The sequence below is a fragment of the Sciurus carolinensis genome, chromosome 1 (assembly GCF_902686445.1).
Source record: "Sciurus carolinensis chromosome 1, mSciCar1.2, whole genome shotgun sequence".
Classification (NCBI taxonomy): Eukaryota; Metazoa; Chordata; class Mammalia; order Rodentia; family Sciuridae; genus Sciurus; species Sciurus carolinensis.
Window position 1 is genome coordinate 108447787 of NC_062213.1, and position 18186 is coordinate 108465972.

At 41.8% G+C, this 18186-nt stretch overlaps 1 protein-coding gene across 3 annotated transcripts in view; it reads right to left on the minus strand.

Annotated features, from left to right (window-relative positions):
• The window catches only part of Lrig2 (leucine rich repeats and immunoglobulin like domains 2), a 55005-nt gene extending 53498 nt beyond the window's left edge, over positions 1 to 1507 (minus strand). For 2 of the 3 annotated variants that reach the window (XM_047546819.1, XM_047546811.1), the window contains exon 1: positions 785 to 1220. In XM_047546819.1, the coding sequence (XP_047402775.1) occupies positions 785 to 1020 (236 nt within the window). In that variant the 5' untranslated portion in view covers positions 1021 to 1220. Of the gene's footprint in view, positions 1 to 784; positions 1221 to 1254 lie in introns of those variants that run through there. The other variant, XM_047546828.1, reaches the window with a different exon arrangement.
• Between the last annotated feature and the right edge of the window lie 16679 nt (positions 1508 to 18186).

Below are 18186 nucleotides of genomic sequence, written 5' to 3' on the forward strand. Positions count from 1 at the left end.
TTCCAAATGCCACTATGTAATATAGGTCTGTCAGAATTAAAATTCAGCAGTGGAGATTCCAGAATTATTCATTCAACCATTGTACTTGTTTCTTATATATAAACAAAGAAGTCTCATTCCTGGGTTCTACACCACAAGGAAACGCAATTAAAACAAATCATCACATGATTTTGGGGAAAAATATACTCCTGCCCTTCTTTACAGTGATTCCTAAATCAGCTCACGAACGCTGCTTATAAAAATATTCTAGAAAAAAAAAATATTCTAGGTTAATCCTGGATCTCCTGGTACATGATGAAGTTTCAACACTGTCAAGTACCAAAACTACAACATGAAATTAAGCAATATATGTGAATTAGGGGCAGGAGACAATTCATTTGTCTCAAGTGAACCTGTTTATAAAATCACGTGTCTAAGGACCACTCAAGCTGAGTGATGCTGCAGCCCACGAGGGATCCTCACTTAACCCCCGCCCCGCCCCAATCGTTCCTCGTCCCTGGAAGTGCCTAGAAACGTTGAGTTATTTGACATTACACATCCCTGCCTCACCTCCACCCTAACCAGAAAATCACAGACTCCCTGGCCCCTAGAATCTCGACCCCAGTCTTCATTCAAGTCTCCAAAAACCTTAATACCGGCGTTTTCAGGCTCCCACAACCCAAAACCAAGTTCACAACAACGGAATGCAGTTTCTTTCAGAACTTAGGCTGGTGACCACGCCCTCCTATCAACGGTGGAGGGGAGCTCGCCCTTCTCTTGGTCCCTCTGCTTAGCCACTACTCACAGGCTGGCGATGTCGGGGGGCAGCGGGCCCGACAGCGCCCTCCAGCTCGGCGCGGGCAGCTTTCTGCGACTGCAGTCCAGCAAAGGAATGCGGCAGGAGCAGGGTGCGGGGCAGGGGCCCGCCCAGGCGACCGGCAGCAGGAGGACGACCTGGGCGAGAAAGAGGAGCCGGGAAAGGGGTCCCGACCTACACCCCAGCAGCTGCTCCTCCCAGACGCCTAGGGGCGCCGGCGCCATCTTCCCCCGACCGGGACCCAACCGAGAAGAACAGCCTGGCAGAAAAGGCGGCTCAGCGGAAGCGTTTGGCGGCTGCGCGACCACCTGAAGCCCCGGCTGTCGCCTGTACCCTCTAAAAGCAGGCGACAGACAGCTGCGGCGCGACAGCAAGGGCAGCGGCTGGAGACATACGGCTAAGGCTCCCTATGGACACCGCTTGCCCGCCCCGCCCCACGACGCAACGTCTTCACGCACAGGACTCAGCCTATCGGTGCAAAAAGATGAAGTTGCGTCGGGGCGAGACCGTAGACCGCCCAGCTCCTTTAGAAGGACGTTAAGGTGTCCCGGTCTGCAGTGCCCTTCCGCAGTTCCGCCGCTGTTCCTCCGCTGGAGGGCGCAGTGGTTCCTTAAAAGGAAACCGTGGGGCAAAGCCACCACCAGAGTCCAAAGTTCTCATTCCAGCTACTGTAGTAGTAGGAAAGGATCTTTCTTCTTCTCCTTCGCCTTCTTCCTCTTCTTCCTTTTTTGGCACTGGGTATTGAACCCTGGGGTGTTTTGCCTCTGAAATACAGAGCTCTTTTTATTTTTTTGTTTTGAGGCAGGGGCTCGCCAAACTGCTGAGGCTGGCCTCTATTTGAGATCCTCCTGTCTCCCGAGTCGCAGGGATTACAGGCCTCACGGTTTTTGTTTTTGTCCTCTTCTCTAGACCCCAAGAAAGGGGAATAGCAGAAGGGCTGCTTTCCGAGCCGCAGACGCGAGTGGCCGCGAGAGCTTCCATTCTAGCTTCGGCCAGGTCCACCACCAGAACCGAGCCAAGGCCTCTTCTGCCCCCTGCTGCTTGTCTGCTGCGCGTGCTGTCCTGAAGCGTTTGGCGGAGTGGGAGGCAATTGGTCCTCTTCAAACGCCAAGCTTGAAATCACTGTCTTTGAGGGTCTATAGGTTCCTGAAGACAGGGGCCCTGTTTATTCATATGGGCTTTTCCAGCTTCTGTTGTAGCTGGGAGTTCAATAAATGCTGAACTCCAAGCACCTGCATGTCTCTAAGGATATACTCTTCTTTCTTCATTTGCGGGGGGGGGGGGGGGGGGGGGGGGTTCTCCGTATACACTTTCAGAAAAATAAATAGGACAGGTAGATAGAGGGTATATATCAATCAACAATGTGAAGGCTGTAAGGAAATTTTTTATTTATCCCAAAACACATGCTGTAGAAAAATTACTGAGAACAGTGAATTCTTGCTACCTTATGCCTACTCTCCAACGTTATGAATAAAACTTCAATAATACTTCTCAAAGAGCACTTGCACCTTTTGCCCTGACTGGTCCTTCAATGGCTGTAACACTGAGTTTTAATAAGGAAACAAGCGCAGAGTGGTTAAGAAGTTACCCAAAGGCAGGGTTGGTAATAGCACAGATTTTCTGGGTTGTAAATTAAAAACCTGAGAAGGCACCCAGCGCGGTAATACATACCTGTTATCCCAGCCATTCTGGGTGCTGAGGCAGAAAGAGAAGAGTTCCAGACCAGACTAGGAACTTGGCAAGACAGTGTCTCAAAATAAAAAATAAAGTCGGTTGCCGTGGTACACACCTGTAATCCCAGTGGCTTGGGAGCCTGAGGCAGAAGGATTCCAAATTTGAGGCAAGTCTCAGCAGTTTAGCAAGACCCTGTCTCAAAATAGAAAGTAAAAGGGGCTGAGAATGTAGCTTAGTGGTACATTGCCCCTGAATTCAATTCCCAGGACCAAATACATAAACAATTTTTTTAAAAATAGGGGCTAGGGCTATAGCTCAGTGGTAGAGCACTTGCCTAGCACGTTTGAGGCACTGGATTCCATCCTTGGCATCACATAAAATAAAGGTATTGTGTCTATCTACAACTAAAAAAATTTAAATAAATAAAAGATAATAAGGGCTGGGGAGGTAACTCAGTGACAGAGCACCCTTGGGTTTAATCCACCCACACCAAAAAAGGAAAAGGAGAAGAAAAAGCAAAGAGTCTACAGTTCATTACATTGTCAATGCATTACGTAGAGCAAAAGGGAAAAAAATCATATAGCTGTGTCAATATATAAAATATATGTGATGTAGGGTGTGGTGGTACACGCCAGTAATGCCAACCACATGGGAGGCTGAGACGGGAGAAGAACAAGTTCAAAGTCAGCCTCACCAACTCAGGGAGACCCTAAGCAACTTAGCAATACCCTGTCTCAAAAAAAAAAAAAAAAAAAAGGACTTGGGATGTGGCTCAGTGGTTAAGTGCCTTTGGGTTCAATTCCTGGTACAAATTAAAAAAAAAAAAAAAAAAAATATATATATATATATATGTATGACATAATATGCTATACTAATATACCATATTAACTATGTCATATATATTTTTTACAAAAAGAAAGAAAAAAGGCAATGGTCATATTTTTAAAAAATTAAAAAATAAAATGTAGAACTTGCTGTATCAGATTTCAAAATTTTAAACCTACTGTAACTACAAAGTATAGTATTGCCCCAGGGAAAGTTAAATAGACTATTGGTGTATATCAGACTTGATTAGACACTTGATTTATGACTCTGGCAGAACTTCAGAACAGTGATGAAAGGATAGACTTCTTTTCATTAAATGAAGATGAGCTCTTTTAGATATCCAACTGGAAAAAAAAATTGAATCCTTTCTCACACCACATACAAAAATCAGTTCAAGGGCAGGGAGATAGATCAGTTGGTAGAGGCCTTGTCTCTCAAGCCCAGGGCCCTGGGTTCAATCCCCAGCACTGCAAAAAACAACAACAACAACAACAACAACAACAACAACAACAACAAAAATCAATTCAAAACCTAAACATAAGCTGGCATGGTGTTGTGTGTCTGTAATTCCAGAAACTCAAGAGGCTGAGGCAGGAAAAACACAAGTTCAAAGCCAGCCTCTGCAATTTAGCAAGACCCTAAGCAACTTAGAGAGATCTTGTCTCAAAATAAAAAATAAAAAGAGCTGGGAATGTGTCTCAGTAGTTAAGCACCCCTGGCTTCAATCTCTAGTAACAACAACAAACACCTAAGGATGATATACAAAACCATGAAGCTTTAGGAAGAGAGTATTGGAGAATTTTTTTTTCACTTTGTAGTAAAAATATATATCTCAAGATGCAAAACAAAAATGATTAGTCATAAGTGAATGATAAATTTGACTACATTGAAATGAATTTTCATTCACAAAAGACAATAAAAAGGTATTTACAGGTTCAGTGATAGAGCATGTGAGGCCTTGGTTTGATCCCCAGAACCATTTAGAAGACAGACAGAGAGTTTTGTAACGCACATAACCGACAAAGTATCCAGAATTTGCAAAGAATTACTAAAATTAAATAAGATAAAAACGTAACAGCTAGGCTCAGTGGTCCACGCATGTAATCCCAGAGGCTCGGGAGACTGAGACAGGAGGATACGAGTTCAAAGCCAACCTCAGCAAAAGTGAGATCCTAAGCAACTCAGTGAGACCCTGTCTCTAAATAAAATACAAAATAAGGCTGGGGATGTGGCTTAGTGGTTGAGTGCCCCTAGTTCAATCCCCGTTACCATTTGAAAAAAAAAAAAAAAAAAACCTCTAAAACCAAAATAACATTCTCTTCAAAAAAGCAATATAAAGAGTCAAAAGGTAGATAAAAACATTGCTCAGTCTCATTATTAATAAGAGAAATACAACCAGGAACAGTGGAGCACCACTGTAAGCCCAGATACTGGGGAGGCCTGGGCAGGAGGACATCAAGTTAAAGGCTAACCTGGGTCACTAATCAGGCTGTCTTAAAATTTGAAAATAACAGAAAGGGATTGGGATGTAGCTCAATGGTAGGGTGCTTGCCTAGTTTGCACAGGTCCTGGGGTTGATCCCCAGTACTTAAAACACACACACACACACACACACCTAGATCAAGGGACTAAGACTTTAGTCATTAAAAAATGAGAAAGGGGTATAGGGATAGGCAAATAGTCAAATAAAACAGAAAGTCCAGAATTAGAATCATGTACACAAAGAAACTTAAATTCAAAGGTCATATTACAAGGCAATAAAAAAGGGACTAATTAATCAACAAATATGCTAGGGGCAAAAGTGTAGGTCAGTAATGGAACACTAGCCTAGCATGCATGAGGCCCTGGGTTTGATCCCAGCACTGCAATAAAATAAAAAACTAATATGCTAGAACAACTTGATATTCATAAGAAAAGAATATTAGACTCCTAACTCACACTGTAATGAAAATAAAACCCTAATAAAGACCTAAACATGGGTTGGGTATAACTCAGTAGAGCATTTGCCTAGGTTGAATCCCCAGCACCACAAAAAAAAAAAAAAAAAAAAAAAGGGAAGAGGAAGGAGCAAACAAATGAACGAAGGAAATGGGGGAAGCCTAAATGTGAAAAGCAAATCTTTTAGAATAAAAAAAATTGTGGGACTGGAGTTGTGGCTCAGTGGTAGAGCACCTGCCTAGAACTAGTGAGGCACTGGGTTATGTGGTGCTGGGATCCCTCAGCACCACATAAAAAAATAAGTAAATAAAGTAAAGGTGTTGTGTCCATCTACAACTAAGAAATATTTTTTTAAAAAATTGAGAACATCTATATGTGCCCTCAGGGTGGAGAAGGTGTGACAGAGATTGTTCCTTGTCTCTGACAGTCATTCTTCCATTTTTTCCATAATAAGCATATTGTAGTTGGGTACATTTCCCAGGCTCCCTGGTGTTGTGAGAAAACTAAATGTCTTTGTTCTTTAAGTCACCAGATTTTGGGGTCTCTCTATTACAACAACTCATTCTTTACTAACCCAGATATAGTTTGTAATCATGACTTGAAGAATACCAACTTGGTGGGAAAATACTGATAAAATCTGACTACATTAAAATGAAAAATTGCAGTACTTCAGAATGTCATAATGTGAAAATACAAGCTATGATAAAAAAAAGATATTTATAATGCCTATTCTGCATATATTTTAAAACTCTGCAAACTGGGCAAGGTAATCCCATCTACTCAGGGAACTAAGGCAAGAGGATCACAAGTTTGAGGTCAGCCTCAGCAATCTAGCAAGACCCTGTCTCAAAATAAAAAAGACTGAAAATGAGCTCAGTGGTAAAGTCCCTAGGTTCAATCCCCAGTACAAAAAAAGACAAGTCTGGAAATTAAAACTTTTGATTTTAAAAACCTCCCCATATCAATGGATAAAAGAAAAAACAAAACAAAACAAAACAAAACCAAGAGAACAGATGAAGGAAATAAAAATGAAATCTCGGAAGAAACCTGAATGCTATAGCTTCGATCTGAACTGTCCCCTAAAGGCACATGTGGTAAAGGATTGGTCCCCAGCTGTCACTGTTGGGAGGTGGTGGAAAACTTTAAGAGGTAGAGCCTACTGAAAGGTCTTCAGGTCTTTGGGGTCATATCCTTGAAGGAGACAGTTGGACTCGAGCTCCTTCCTCTTTATTTTGCTTGCTGACCATGAGGTGAGTGGTTTTGCTCCACCAAGCACTCCCACCATGATGTGCCACCATGGTCCCAAAACAATGGGGCCAAACTATCATGGACTGAAATCAGTAAAACTGTGAGCCAAAATAAACCATTTTTATGTATAAGTTGGTTATCTCTGGTATTTGTTATAGTGACACAAAGCTAACACTATTAATGATAAAATAAACATATAAAAAAATGCTCAACTTTAGCCAGGCACAGTGGTGCACACCTGTAATACTAGTGGCTCAACTCTGGAAGCTAAGACAGGAGGATCACAAATTTGAAGCCAGATTCAGCAACTTAAAGAGACCCGTTCTCAAAATAAAAAATAAAAACTACTGGGGAGGTAGCTATATGGTAAAGTGTCCCTAGGTTTAATCCCAGTACCAAAAACAACAAAAACACAAAATTGAACTTTAAAAAAATCAGAAATGCAAATTAAAACTCAATAAAATACCACTCATATCCCCAAATTGGCAAAATTAACAAAAATATTAAAGTCTAACAGTATCAAATATTGGCAATGAGCAATAAGGAACTCTTGCACCCTGTCTTTCTAGCAGATTAAATCAATATTACCACTTTGGAGAATAACTTGGAAAGATCTAGGAAAATTAAATGCACATTATGGAGGACCCAGCAATTCCATCTCTAGATAAATATCCTAGAGAAACTCTTGTACGTGGGTGGAAGGATCATATACATGGGTATTAACTGCAGCATGATATATGATAGTTGAATATTGGAAGCAACCTAAAGTCCACTAACAGAGTATAGGTAGACATGGTAACACCAAAGAGAAATCTCAAAACTTAGTGAACAATAGCAAAAAGCAAACTGCCAAGAATAAGTAAGGTATGTTCAAAATACACTAAGTTCAAAGTATGTAAATAATACTAGGTAGTAAATATCTGGAAAAAATTCACAAAAATAATAAACATAAAATTCAAAAATGTTATGGGCTCTGTGCAGAGAATGTGGGGAGTGTATGTGTGTGGTGGGAGAGAGAGAGAGGAATGAGAGAGAAAGGAAGAGAACAATCAAGAGAAAGAGAGCAGGCACCATGGCCTATGTCTGTAATCCCAGCAACTTGGGGGGCTGAAACAGGAGAATCAAAAGTTCAAACTCAGCAACTTAGTAAGACCTGTCTCTTAATAAAATACAAAAAGGGGCTGGGAATATGGCTCAGTGGTGAAGTGCCCCTGGGTTCAATCCCCAGTACCAAAAAAAAGGAGAGAGAAATCAATTTCTACCTGCAAAAGGGGAAGCAACACCCATGAAAGGGTTGGAGTTGTGGCTAGTGGTAGCCTAGTATTGTGCAAGGCCCTGGTTTCAATCCCAGCACTCCAAAACAAACAAACCATGGCATACTTTTTTAAAATATTCCTACAAGCTTCAATATTCAGGTTTTTGTTGACTTTTTTTCTTTTTTCTTTCTTTCTTTTTTTTTTTTTTTTTTTTTTCTTTTTCTTTTTCTTTTTTTGTACTGGGGATTGAACCCAGAGACACTCTACCATTGCTTTCTTCAGCTGGAGAGTACCAGGGATTAAACCTGGGGCACACTTGAGCACTGAGCTATATCCCCAGCTCTTTTTTAATTTTTTTATTATGAAACAGGGTGTCACTAAATTACTTAGGGTTTTGCCAAATTGCTGAGGTTGGCCTCAAATTTGTGAACTTCCTGCTTTAACCTCCCAAGTCATTAGGATTACAGGCATGCACCATCGTCCCTGCTGTGATTAGGTTTTAAATTAGTCTCCTGCCTTCCCTACTGTAAGAACCCAGAAACCACTCTGGACAGGAACTCACATAAGAGAGTTTATTAAGCAAACAGAGTGTCTCCCTGCAGGGTAAGAGAGAAAATGAGAGGAAAAGAGAGAGAACGCGCGCAAGAGAGAGTGTGAAAAGTGAGAAGGAGAGAGAAAGAAGCATGAAAGTAAGGAGAAGAGAAAGAGAAAATGGTGGGGAGCTATCCTTAAGCAGTCGAATTCCGTGAGTTAACAGGACCAATAACAGAGAAGGATACTTGCAAGCTGACTGATGAACCAATAGCTAGCTAGGATGTTCACAGACTGACAAGAAGTTGGGAGGTGGGGAAATGACTGCACTGCAATGTAAAGGGCAAGGAAGCAGCTTTATATTATATTCCCCTGTTTCTGTTTTTATAAGATCTTTTGTTCTCCAGTTCTTTCCCCGCTTATCTCTCCTTCCTGCCTACGTGACTAGGCCTGGTTTTGCAGGTGAGATGTAAAAAGTCCATTCTCCCAGGGGCAGTCTTCGACTTCCAGACTTCCAGAGGAAGATGGCTTTCATGGACTTCATTTCCTCGATTTGACTGATCCCCTATTTCTATACTAACTGCCTGTCCCCAATTCTGGCTTCATTCCCCCCTCTAGTTTTAGGAACTCCTTACTGCTGTAGAGAAAGGGGGATGATGACCACTCTGGCTTCTTCGAGCTGGAAGCGGGCAGCATGGGGCAAGCAGTTTGGAGTTCCCTTTTTAGAAATCGGGTCAATCAAGAGGTCCATGGTAGAAGTCTGGTTGGGGAAGAGCAGGTTGTAAAGGCATCTGGGGGTGGGTGCTTCTATGAGAGAAGAACAAAAAGACATGAGTACTGAAATGAGATTAGTACAAGATAAATGTTGCAGAATCTGGAACATGCCAATGAATACCAAGAAGATGACAGAAGTCAATAATCCCTCACCAGGGGGTGGAAGAACTGAGAAGTTGTTCCCATAACAAGGCCTAACACAGCTGAAGAGGACAAGGCCTTTATTTGGGAATTTTAACATTGTCCAGGTTATCAGGAATGTAAACACTACATTTAGTAGAGATCTCTATATTTCTGTTACTAGCAAACATAGATTAAGCCTACCTGTGTCTGTAGGCCTTAAACTGACTAAAATCTTCTGACTCTGGCAGTTTCTCTTGATAGTTATCAGGCACATTTGCCTAAGAATCTCTCTTTTGTAGTTTCCAGTCTTTATATTTTGGTTTTAACTGCTTTGCTAGGTGTCTAAGATCAAGCTGGTCAAATTGACCTGTTCCTGTCTTGTTAAAGAGTCAGTCGAGTTCCCACAGGGGTCACTCATGGGGAACTTGAGAGCAGCCTCTTAGCTCCTTAGTGCCATTCATTAGGCAGGGTCTCCTCGATGAGGTGGCTTCCCTTGGAATTATCAGGGATGTCTCCCTTTCCAAAGACCCTCCTCTGCAGCAGGTGCACTGATTGACTTTTTATCCTCTAGTGGTCTCATTAACTTCCCTGATTGGGAGGTCATGTAACCCAGAGTTTCAAAGCTCCTTAGAGAAGTCCTCTTGTTCCCTGGGTTCAGGCTGACTTTTAGGGCAAGATACTAGTTTTTCTTGGCCTCTGTATTTAATTTCAATCTCTAAGTTTGATCTTAACCATCCAGCAAGCCAGTCTCACCAGTCATAAAATAAGGGTGCTGGGCTTTAATTTCAATGTCTATGACTTTACAGTTATTTACCCACTTTTATCTAATTGGGGTCTACATTATCTGTCCTATAGGTGATGGCTTACTATTCCAAGTTAATTTACGGTGTTTGCTCTTGAAGTAGTACTTCTGCAAAATATTAATCAGGCAACAGAGTTTACAAGGAAAATACAAAATGGAATCACCAAAAATAAAACATTCAGTTTGTGCAATAGCTATTTTGAATTTTGGCTGAGTTATTCATTATATCTAAAACATGAATTAAAGAAAGGCTGAGAGAGCTTTTAACTTTCCTTTTGTGTGGCAAAGTGGCAATATGCTTTCATGTTTCCCAATATTAACCTTTAAACAAATCAGGCTCTCACTAACTTTTAAAAATACATTTACATTAAAATTTTGTTTATCTCAGTGTAAAAAATAACAAATTTTACATATACCCTATTGATGACAGGTCCTAAAATAGAACATTAAATGATAGAAATAAATATTATAAGTTTAAAATTACCATTACAGACAAGTTTAATTTGGAGAATAGCAGCTTGATAACCATAATTGTATAAACCCCAATTTTTAAGACTAGTTGTTCTAAAGAACAGAACTTAACAGACATATTAAGAGTAAATTTTACCAACCTATGAAAACACTAATAATGTTTAAGTATGTTACTCCATGGAATTTAAGGAGTTGAGAGTACTCAATGTTATTTAATAACTTTGTAAATTAATCAGATGTCTCTAACAAACACATTTGAGTAATCCCATACATGTCAACTCTGATTCACTCATCTTATTGTTAAAAAAAAAAAGATATCAGACAAGTGTACCAACAGTATTTGCCATCTCTTTCCTGTTGAAGAAAAGTCCTAGAAAAAATTGATGTTAGACATTTTATAAACATCAACATTTTATGAGTTTGACCACCTAGAGACTTATGAGTTAGTTTTAAAAACATTTTACTTTTATTAGTTTACCCAATTTAAATTGAACCTTTTTAAATCACGTGAATTAAAAGTATTTGGATCCATTTTTAAAATTTTAATTTTATGTGTGCTTATATTTAGTTGTACACAGACAACAAAACAAAACACAAAAGCCAAAGGTCTTGTAATGTTTATTTCCATTGCAATGTAACAGATGTTCAAAAATAACTCTAGAGTTGGATAAAAAGAACTGACCAAAAATCATTAACCTAGGTATGTAGGATCAAAATTGTGAGCTCAAAAAATATAGCATTTAAGAAAAACAAGAGTCCTAGAAGAAAAATAACGGCCATTAATTATAGCATGAGAGAGTGGGAAAGAGAATGGCAGAGAGAAGGGTGAGAGGGAGAGATAGAGTGTTCTGTATTGCAGCCCAGGAGAAATTTAAAATGGACATTTTTTTTTCCCTTGGGTTTGTACCTTCTGGCTTCCTCCATTTACATTTCAATGTAAGCCTTGATTGAGATCTGAAAGGAGCTGAGATAACAGGTTCTAGCAGAAACTTGATGCCTAGGGCATTTTAACCCTTTTTCCTGGTTAGTAATCAATTCAGGTTTGGATGCAGAAAATTGTGAAACATTATCTCCAACTACTTTTGAGGAATGGGGCTGCTATATCATACTCCTTACTGTGACATGCCACTGACTTTTGGGCTGGTTACTCCCTCCACACCGGCCACCTCCCATAGGGGGTACTAGAATATGTATGTGGGCCCTCGTGGCAGGAGGACTAGGTGGGCTGGGCAGGGGAATGGAAGCAGAAACAGAATGGGGTAAAGGAGATGGAGGAGCAGGGGCCGGAGGGGCCTCTGTCACAGCGGACCAGTATCAGGGTGGTTTGTTAGCTGAGTCGAAGTTGGAGGAGGAGGAGGGATTAAGAGGGGGAGAAGAAGCCAAAAGGAGGCATTCGAGTTTGCAGGAAGAGCAAAGAAGTGCAAGAAAGAAAAGACTTGAAGATAAGGAATCCCTTTCCATCTGCCCACTCGCTCACAGAAGCTGTGTGCCACTATGCGGTCATTTTGGAGTGATTATCTAAAGGGTACTTGGCCAAATATCATGAAGTTTTGATGGCTTTAAGCCAGGGGTCAGGCGAAGGGTTCTAAAGTTGTCTAATCCCAGGGGCGAATCTGCCAGAATGGAGGACCCAGATCCCATGGTGGAGACTGATACAGCCAAGTCTGTGACCAGGGCATTCCGAGGCCAGAGTAGTTGGCTGGAGACGAGAAGGCAGCACACTGATGGTGTCATCACACAAGCATCAGTCTGTCTGCCAGGCAAAAGCCAAGAGTTGAGGACCTGACGTCAGGGTTTTGGAGTGCAAGTGTAAGCGTGAGCGTGAAGAGCCTCAACCCTGAGAGAGAATCTCCACCATAAAATCAGGAACCCACCTGGCAGATAAGACCAACTAAGGGGCCAGCCGTAACTATAAAAGTCATGGCTGGGGGCACCCCCATCCCTCAGCTGCCTCGAGGGTCCTGGACACTCAATGGTCACTTCTCAGGTTGGCAGAGGAGTGTTCAGCTTAGGGGAACCCACCTAGGGAACTCACCAATCTGAAGTCCAGTGATAGATGCTGAGCAGAGCAGAGCATCCGGGTGAATGGAAGGTGAGGCTGTGTCTGGGGGGCACTGGGGCATCAGATGGGGTTACACTTGCTTAAGAGACAGTGGAAGAGCCCATCCAAGTCACAGCACCAATGTAAGAACCCAGAAACCACTCTGGACACAGGAACTCACATAAGAGAGTTTATTAAGCAAACAAAGTGTCTCCCTGCAGGGTAAGAGAGAAAATGAGAGGAAAAGAGAGAGAAGGTGTGCAAGAGAGAGTGTGAAAAGCGAGGAGGAGAGAGAAAAAAATGTGGAAGTGAGGAGAAGAGAGAGAAAATGGCGGGGAGTTATCCTTAAGCAGTCGAATTCCATGGGTTAATGGGACCAATAACGGAGAAGGATACTTGCAATCTGACTGATGAACCAATAGCTAGCTAGGACGTTCACAGACTGACAAGAAGTTGGGAGGCGGGGAAATGACTGGAGCATAAAGGACAGGGGAGCAGCTTTATATTATACCTACATTGTAATTTTTTTTCAAGATATCCTTAAACATAAAGCAATAAGCTCTTAAATTTTATTAGTATCAGAATCACTTGGAAGGTTATTAATATACAGATTAAAGAGATGGTCCCCTAAACTTCCAAATTTAGCAAGTCTCAATTTGCCTTCTAGCAAGTTTCCATGAGATGCTTAAGTAGCCAGTCCATGGACCAAACTTTGAAAATCACACTTTGAGATCTACAGTAAAGTCTATTATACACACCATATGTATTTTTGTGATTGTGAGGAATTAAGAAACAACACAGAGCCAGATGTGGTGGTGCACCTGTAATCCCAGTGTCTCAGGAGACTGAGGCAGGAAGATCGTGAGTTCAAAGCCAGCCTCAGCAACAGCAAGGCCCTAAGCATATTAGTGAGACCCTGTCTCTCAATAAAATACAAAAAAGGGCTGGGGATGTGACTCAGTGGTTGAATGCCTCTGAATTCAATCCCTGGTACCAAAAAGAAAAAAGAAAGGAAAAAACAATGCTGTGAAAGAAAACATGGAGCTGGTTGTGGTGGCACACGTCTGTTCATCCCAGCAACTAGAGAGGCTGAGGCAGGAGGATCAAAAGTTCAAAGCTAGCCTTGGCAATGTAGTGAGACGCTGCCTCAAAACCAAAGAGTGAAAAGAACTGGGGGTGTGTAGCTCAGTAATAGAGTATTCTTGCCTTCAATCCCCAGAACCATAAAAAAAGAAAGAGGAGACATGGCATTCTTCTTCCACATTCTCTTTGGGCCGAAGCCAGCACAGAAGCTCACAATTCTAGGTGGTGAGTAGGAGTGTTGACAGTATAGCAGGTAGGAGCCAGATGTCAGCAGAATGACTGTGACAGGAACCCTCTTCCCCAAAATACATGCCTGAAGAGATAGATGCCATGTTAACTGGTTGAGAAAATGACTGACTTCTCAACATGCCCCCTCACCCCCCACTCCACCCCACGGTCTCAGCATCAACTCCAGTTTTATGCTGCCAAGTTGTGGTGAGGAGAGTGTTGAAAATGCTCACCTCCGATCTGTACCCAATCAACCCTGGGCTGCTTGAGCTTCTGAGCTAACCTGCAGTGGGTCCGACTTTATTTTTTCCAGCTATCTGGGCCACTCCCCAGACTTGCTCCTTTATCCTTTCAAGAAATGGAGGGATGAGCTCTCTCTTGGATGAGGCACTTGTGATGATTTAATAGGCTCTTGGGAACCTCAGAGTTTGGTCATTCTCAGCAATCAGCGGAGCACTCGTGCGTTTCTGGGCCCTTCAGCCTCACTCTGATCACCAGTCTTCCAGGCAGGGAATGTACCCACAAACCCTTTAGTTGACTAAAAGCCCAGGAACTTGCGTGCGTGCCTGCATGCATGTGTGTTTGTGGGTGCCCAAGGGGAGCTGAAGGTCAGGGCATGGAAGAAGGCCAGAGGCCTCAGGCTGGTCATTATCTCCAGGCCAGAGCCTTTCTGTCCCTGAATGGGACCCTGATGTTCTGCCAAACAGACAGATTCATTCTAATGAAGTTCTCGGTGATTATCCTCATGATGTCCCAGGAGACCTGAGCCCAGGGAGGTCCATCTGCTGCCAACTGTGGTTCTGTGTTCCACTCCCCTGTGGAAATGAGGATGTCCCTGAAATTCCCCATCATCACACTTCCACAGAATAATGCCTATCCTTAAGGGACCCTGATCCTGGGGCTGAACTGCAGTGACAGCAACAGCTTATTAATTGGACTAATGAGAGGTCCCCCAGACAAGGAGAGAAAGAGAAGCCTATATTCCAGGTCCTTTACGATTTTAATGCATTACCTCAATTAATCTTCACAAGATCCATACGAGAGGGGAATCCTTATATTCATTTTTGCTAGTGAAAAAACTGAGACCCAGAGGATGGCCCAAAGTCATACTTATAATAAGTAATAAAGCGAGGAACTGATCTCAGACAATATGACTCTGTATCGCAATTTTTTTTTTTTTTAGTACTATGTATTGAGTATTATCACTGAGTCACATCCCCAAACCTTTTTCTTTTATTGTGAGACAGGGTCTCACCAAGTTGCTGGAGCTGGCCTAGAACTTGCAATCTTACTGCCTCAGCCTCCTGAGGAGCTGGGATGACAAGTGAGTGCCACCACATCCTGCTGTGGAGCCCAGCATTTTTTTTTCCCAATGAATTCCAGCTTTCAATTATTAAAATCTAGATAATGCCTTTTTATACTTTACATAGAGCCCAGACTCCTAACAGTGCCATTGTCATGGGTGATAGGAAATGAGGAAAACACATCAACAAAGGTAACACCTTCTGAGCATTCCTCTAGGTCAGGTAGACAGTACTAAGCCTTTTTCTTTTTCTTTTTTCTTTTTTCTTTTTTTTTTTTTTTTTTTTTTTTTGTACCAGAGATTGAACCCAGGGGGCGCTTAACCACTGAGCCACATCTCCAGCCCCCCCAGTCCTTTTTTATATTTTATTTAGAAACAGAGTCTCACTAAATTGCTGAATCCAGCTTTGAATTTGATATCCTCCTGTCTGGGCCTCTGGAGCTGCTGGGATTACTGGCGTGCACCACCGTGCCCAGCTAGTACTAAGCTTTTAAAGGCAGCAGCACCTTCAACCCTAAAAGGTGAGTATATTTATTTTTTCCTGTTTTACTGAATAGGAAACTTGGACTCAGAGGTGAAATAATTTGTCTAAAATCACAGAACTAGGAAGTGTCAGAGGGGAGATTGCATATCCATTTGCCTGACTCCACACTGGACTTCTTACCTTAATTCATTGCCTCACTTTTCAGGAATCTGCCTCTATCCTGAGCTCCTACAGGCATGTTGCTTAAGAGAATGGTGAAACATTCTATTTTTCCAAAGAGGAAGCCCCAGTTTGACATAGGGGATCAGAATGGCCATGCAATTTAGCCTGTGGAACTGAAACCCTAAGCAAGTAGGGTCGGGGAGAGGCGTTGCCAAGTCATGGAGCAGGATGCTTGTTACATGCAACTGCTAGTATTCCTTCAGTGCAACCCAACTCGCTACCAGATTCAGGAAGAGGCATGAAGGAGTTTTCCTTAATGTTTTAGTATGACGTTTTCCTTAATGTTTTGAGGTTTAAATTGTTTTCTGCTGTCAAGAAGGCCAACTGGGTAATCTGCACTGGCAGCTTCGTCCTTCTTGTTTGTCCTCCTGAAGCAGTTCCAGATGACCAGCCACTGAGAACCTGCTGCTTAAGCAGTTGGTGATGAAATGAAAAACAGCACAAGGAGAGCTTGCAGGCAGGAGTCAGTGCCCTCCTGGGACTGAAAGTTGCCTTGCAGAGAGGAGCTGAGGATTAAGGACACAGGAGCACAGCTGATGTGTGCATAGCTAGCTATTCTCTGCCCTGGGTTTATTTTATTTTTGCAAAAATAAATAAATAATAATAATAAATGATTATAGGCAAGTTCAAACTATACAGGAGAATATGAAGGAAAATGTGAAATTTTCCCTTCCAGACACTAACTCTCACCAGGGTTATAGCCTCTGCTTAACATTTATTGTCTATGTTTTGGTACCTTTTTCTGTGCAAATCTGGTGTAAATATGAGCTTGAGATTTTATTTTTTTATTATCTATTACAAAATGGGATTGATATGTTGACCTCTCATTTGAAAATAAGCTCTCTAAAACTTCTTGCCAATTTATGCTCCCACCAATAGCATGTAAAAATAGGAGGTTGGGAGTGTGGCTCAGTGGTAGAGCACTTGCCTGGCATGTATAAGACCCTGGGTTTAATGCCCATACTGAAAACAAAAAAAAGTGTGTGCTAAAAATGACTCTGCTACTCTTCCTACTCTCCCTTTCTTTCTGCCTTTTCCCCAGCTTCCTATTAAATTCACAATCTCTGACCCATGTTCATTACACAGAATTCCAGAAGGGTATCAGTAGATGAGAAATAGGGGAGAAGAATTTAGGCTTATCAACAGAGATATGCAGAAACACAACATTACTCTGTAAAAGGTGACACTGGTGCCAGGTGCAGTGACATACACCCGTAACGCAGCAGCTCAGGAGGCTGAGGCTGACTTTGAACTGTTCGAAGTCAGCCTCAACAACTTAGAGAGTCCCTAAGCAACTTAGTGAGACCCTGTTTCAAAAAAAAAAAAAAAAAAAAAAAAAATTTTTTTTTAAAGGGCTGGAGATGTAGTTTAGTGGTAAAGTGCCTCTGGGTTTAATCCCCCCAAAAAATTGACTAGCACATCATGTACATTTATTAGAGTTCATTGGTACAAATCATTTAGCTGGGAAAAAGAAATATATGGGCAAGACTCCTTCCTGAGTCTGAGCTTTCATTGGATCCTTAGATAATCCTCAGAAAAAAAGCAAGCACTATCTCTCTGTTTACAGATGGTTAAAAGGAGATTCTACAAATCTGGGTGTAAGTTTACAGAGTAGTCAAAAGTAGAACTCTAAATCACTGTTCTCTCCCTTCTACATGTCCACAACTTTTATATATGTATAAAATAAGGTGTGTGTGTGTGTGTGTGTGTGTGTGAGTGTAGACATAAACTCTTAAGTGCACAATACATAATTTGTGAACACATATTTAGATCACACCCCCATTTTGCACATATGGATATAAACTAAGTGTAATTTCAGAGTATGAAATATGATGTGTATAAAATGCGGTAGATGGTACTGAAGGCACTAAGAGGTGGTTTAAAAACTAAACTCCACCTAAATATGACCTGGCAGGCCCTAACAAATGCATAGGTGTGTCAGGAACTAAAGAAGGTTGGGCAATGTTGAATTGTAAATGAAATCTCTTACAGTCACAGTTCTGGAACAATGTTTAACAGAGTTTATATGCAGGGAGTAAGACACATATGGATTCAAGTCCTCCATGTGCATGTGTATGTGTGGCTGGAAATTTAACCCAGGGCCTCTTACATGCTATGCAAACACTCCACCACTGACCTACACCCCCAACCCCTCAAGTCCTCTATTAACCACATACTAGATGCATGTTCTTGGACAACTAAGTTAAATTCTCTGGACCTTGGTTTTTTCTCTTTTCTTTTTAATTTTTTTTGTAGTTGAACATGGACAGAATGCCTTTATTTTGTTTATTTTTATGCAGTAGTAAGGATCAAACTCAGTGCCTCACATGTGCTAGGCAAATGCCCTGCCACTGAGCTACAACTGCAGCCCAACCTTGGTTTTTTCA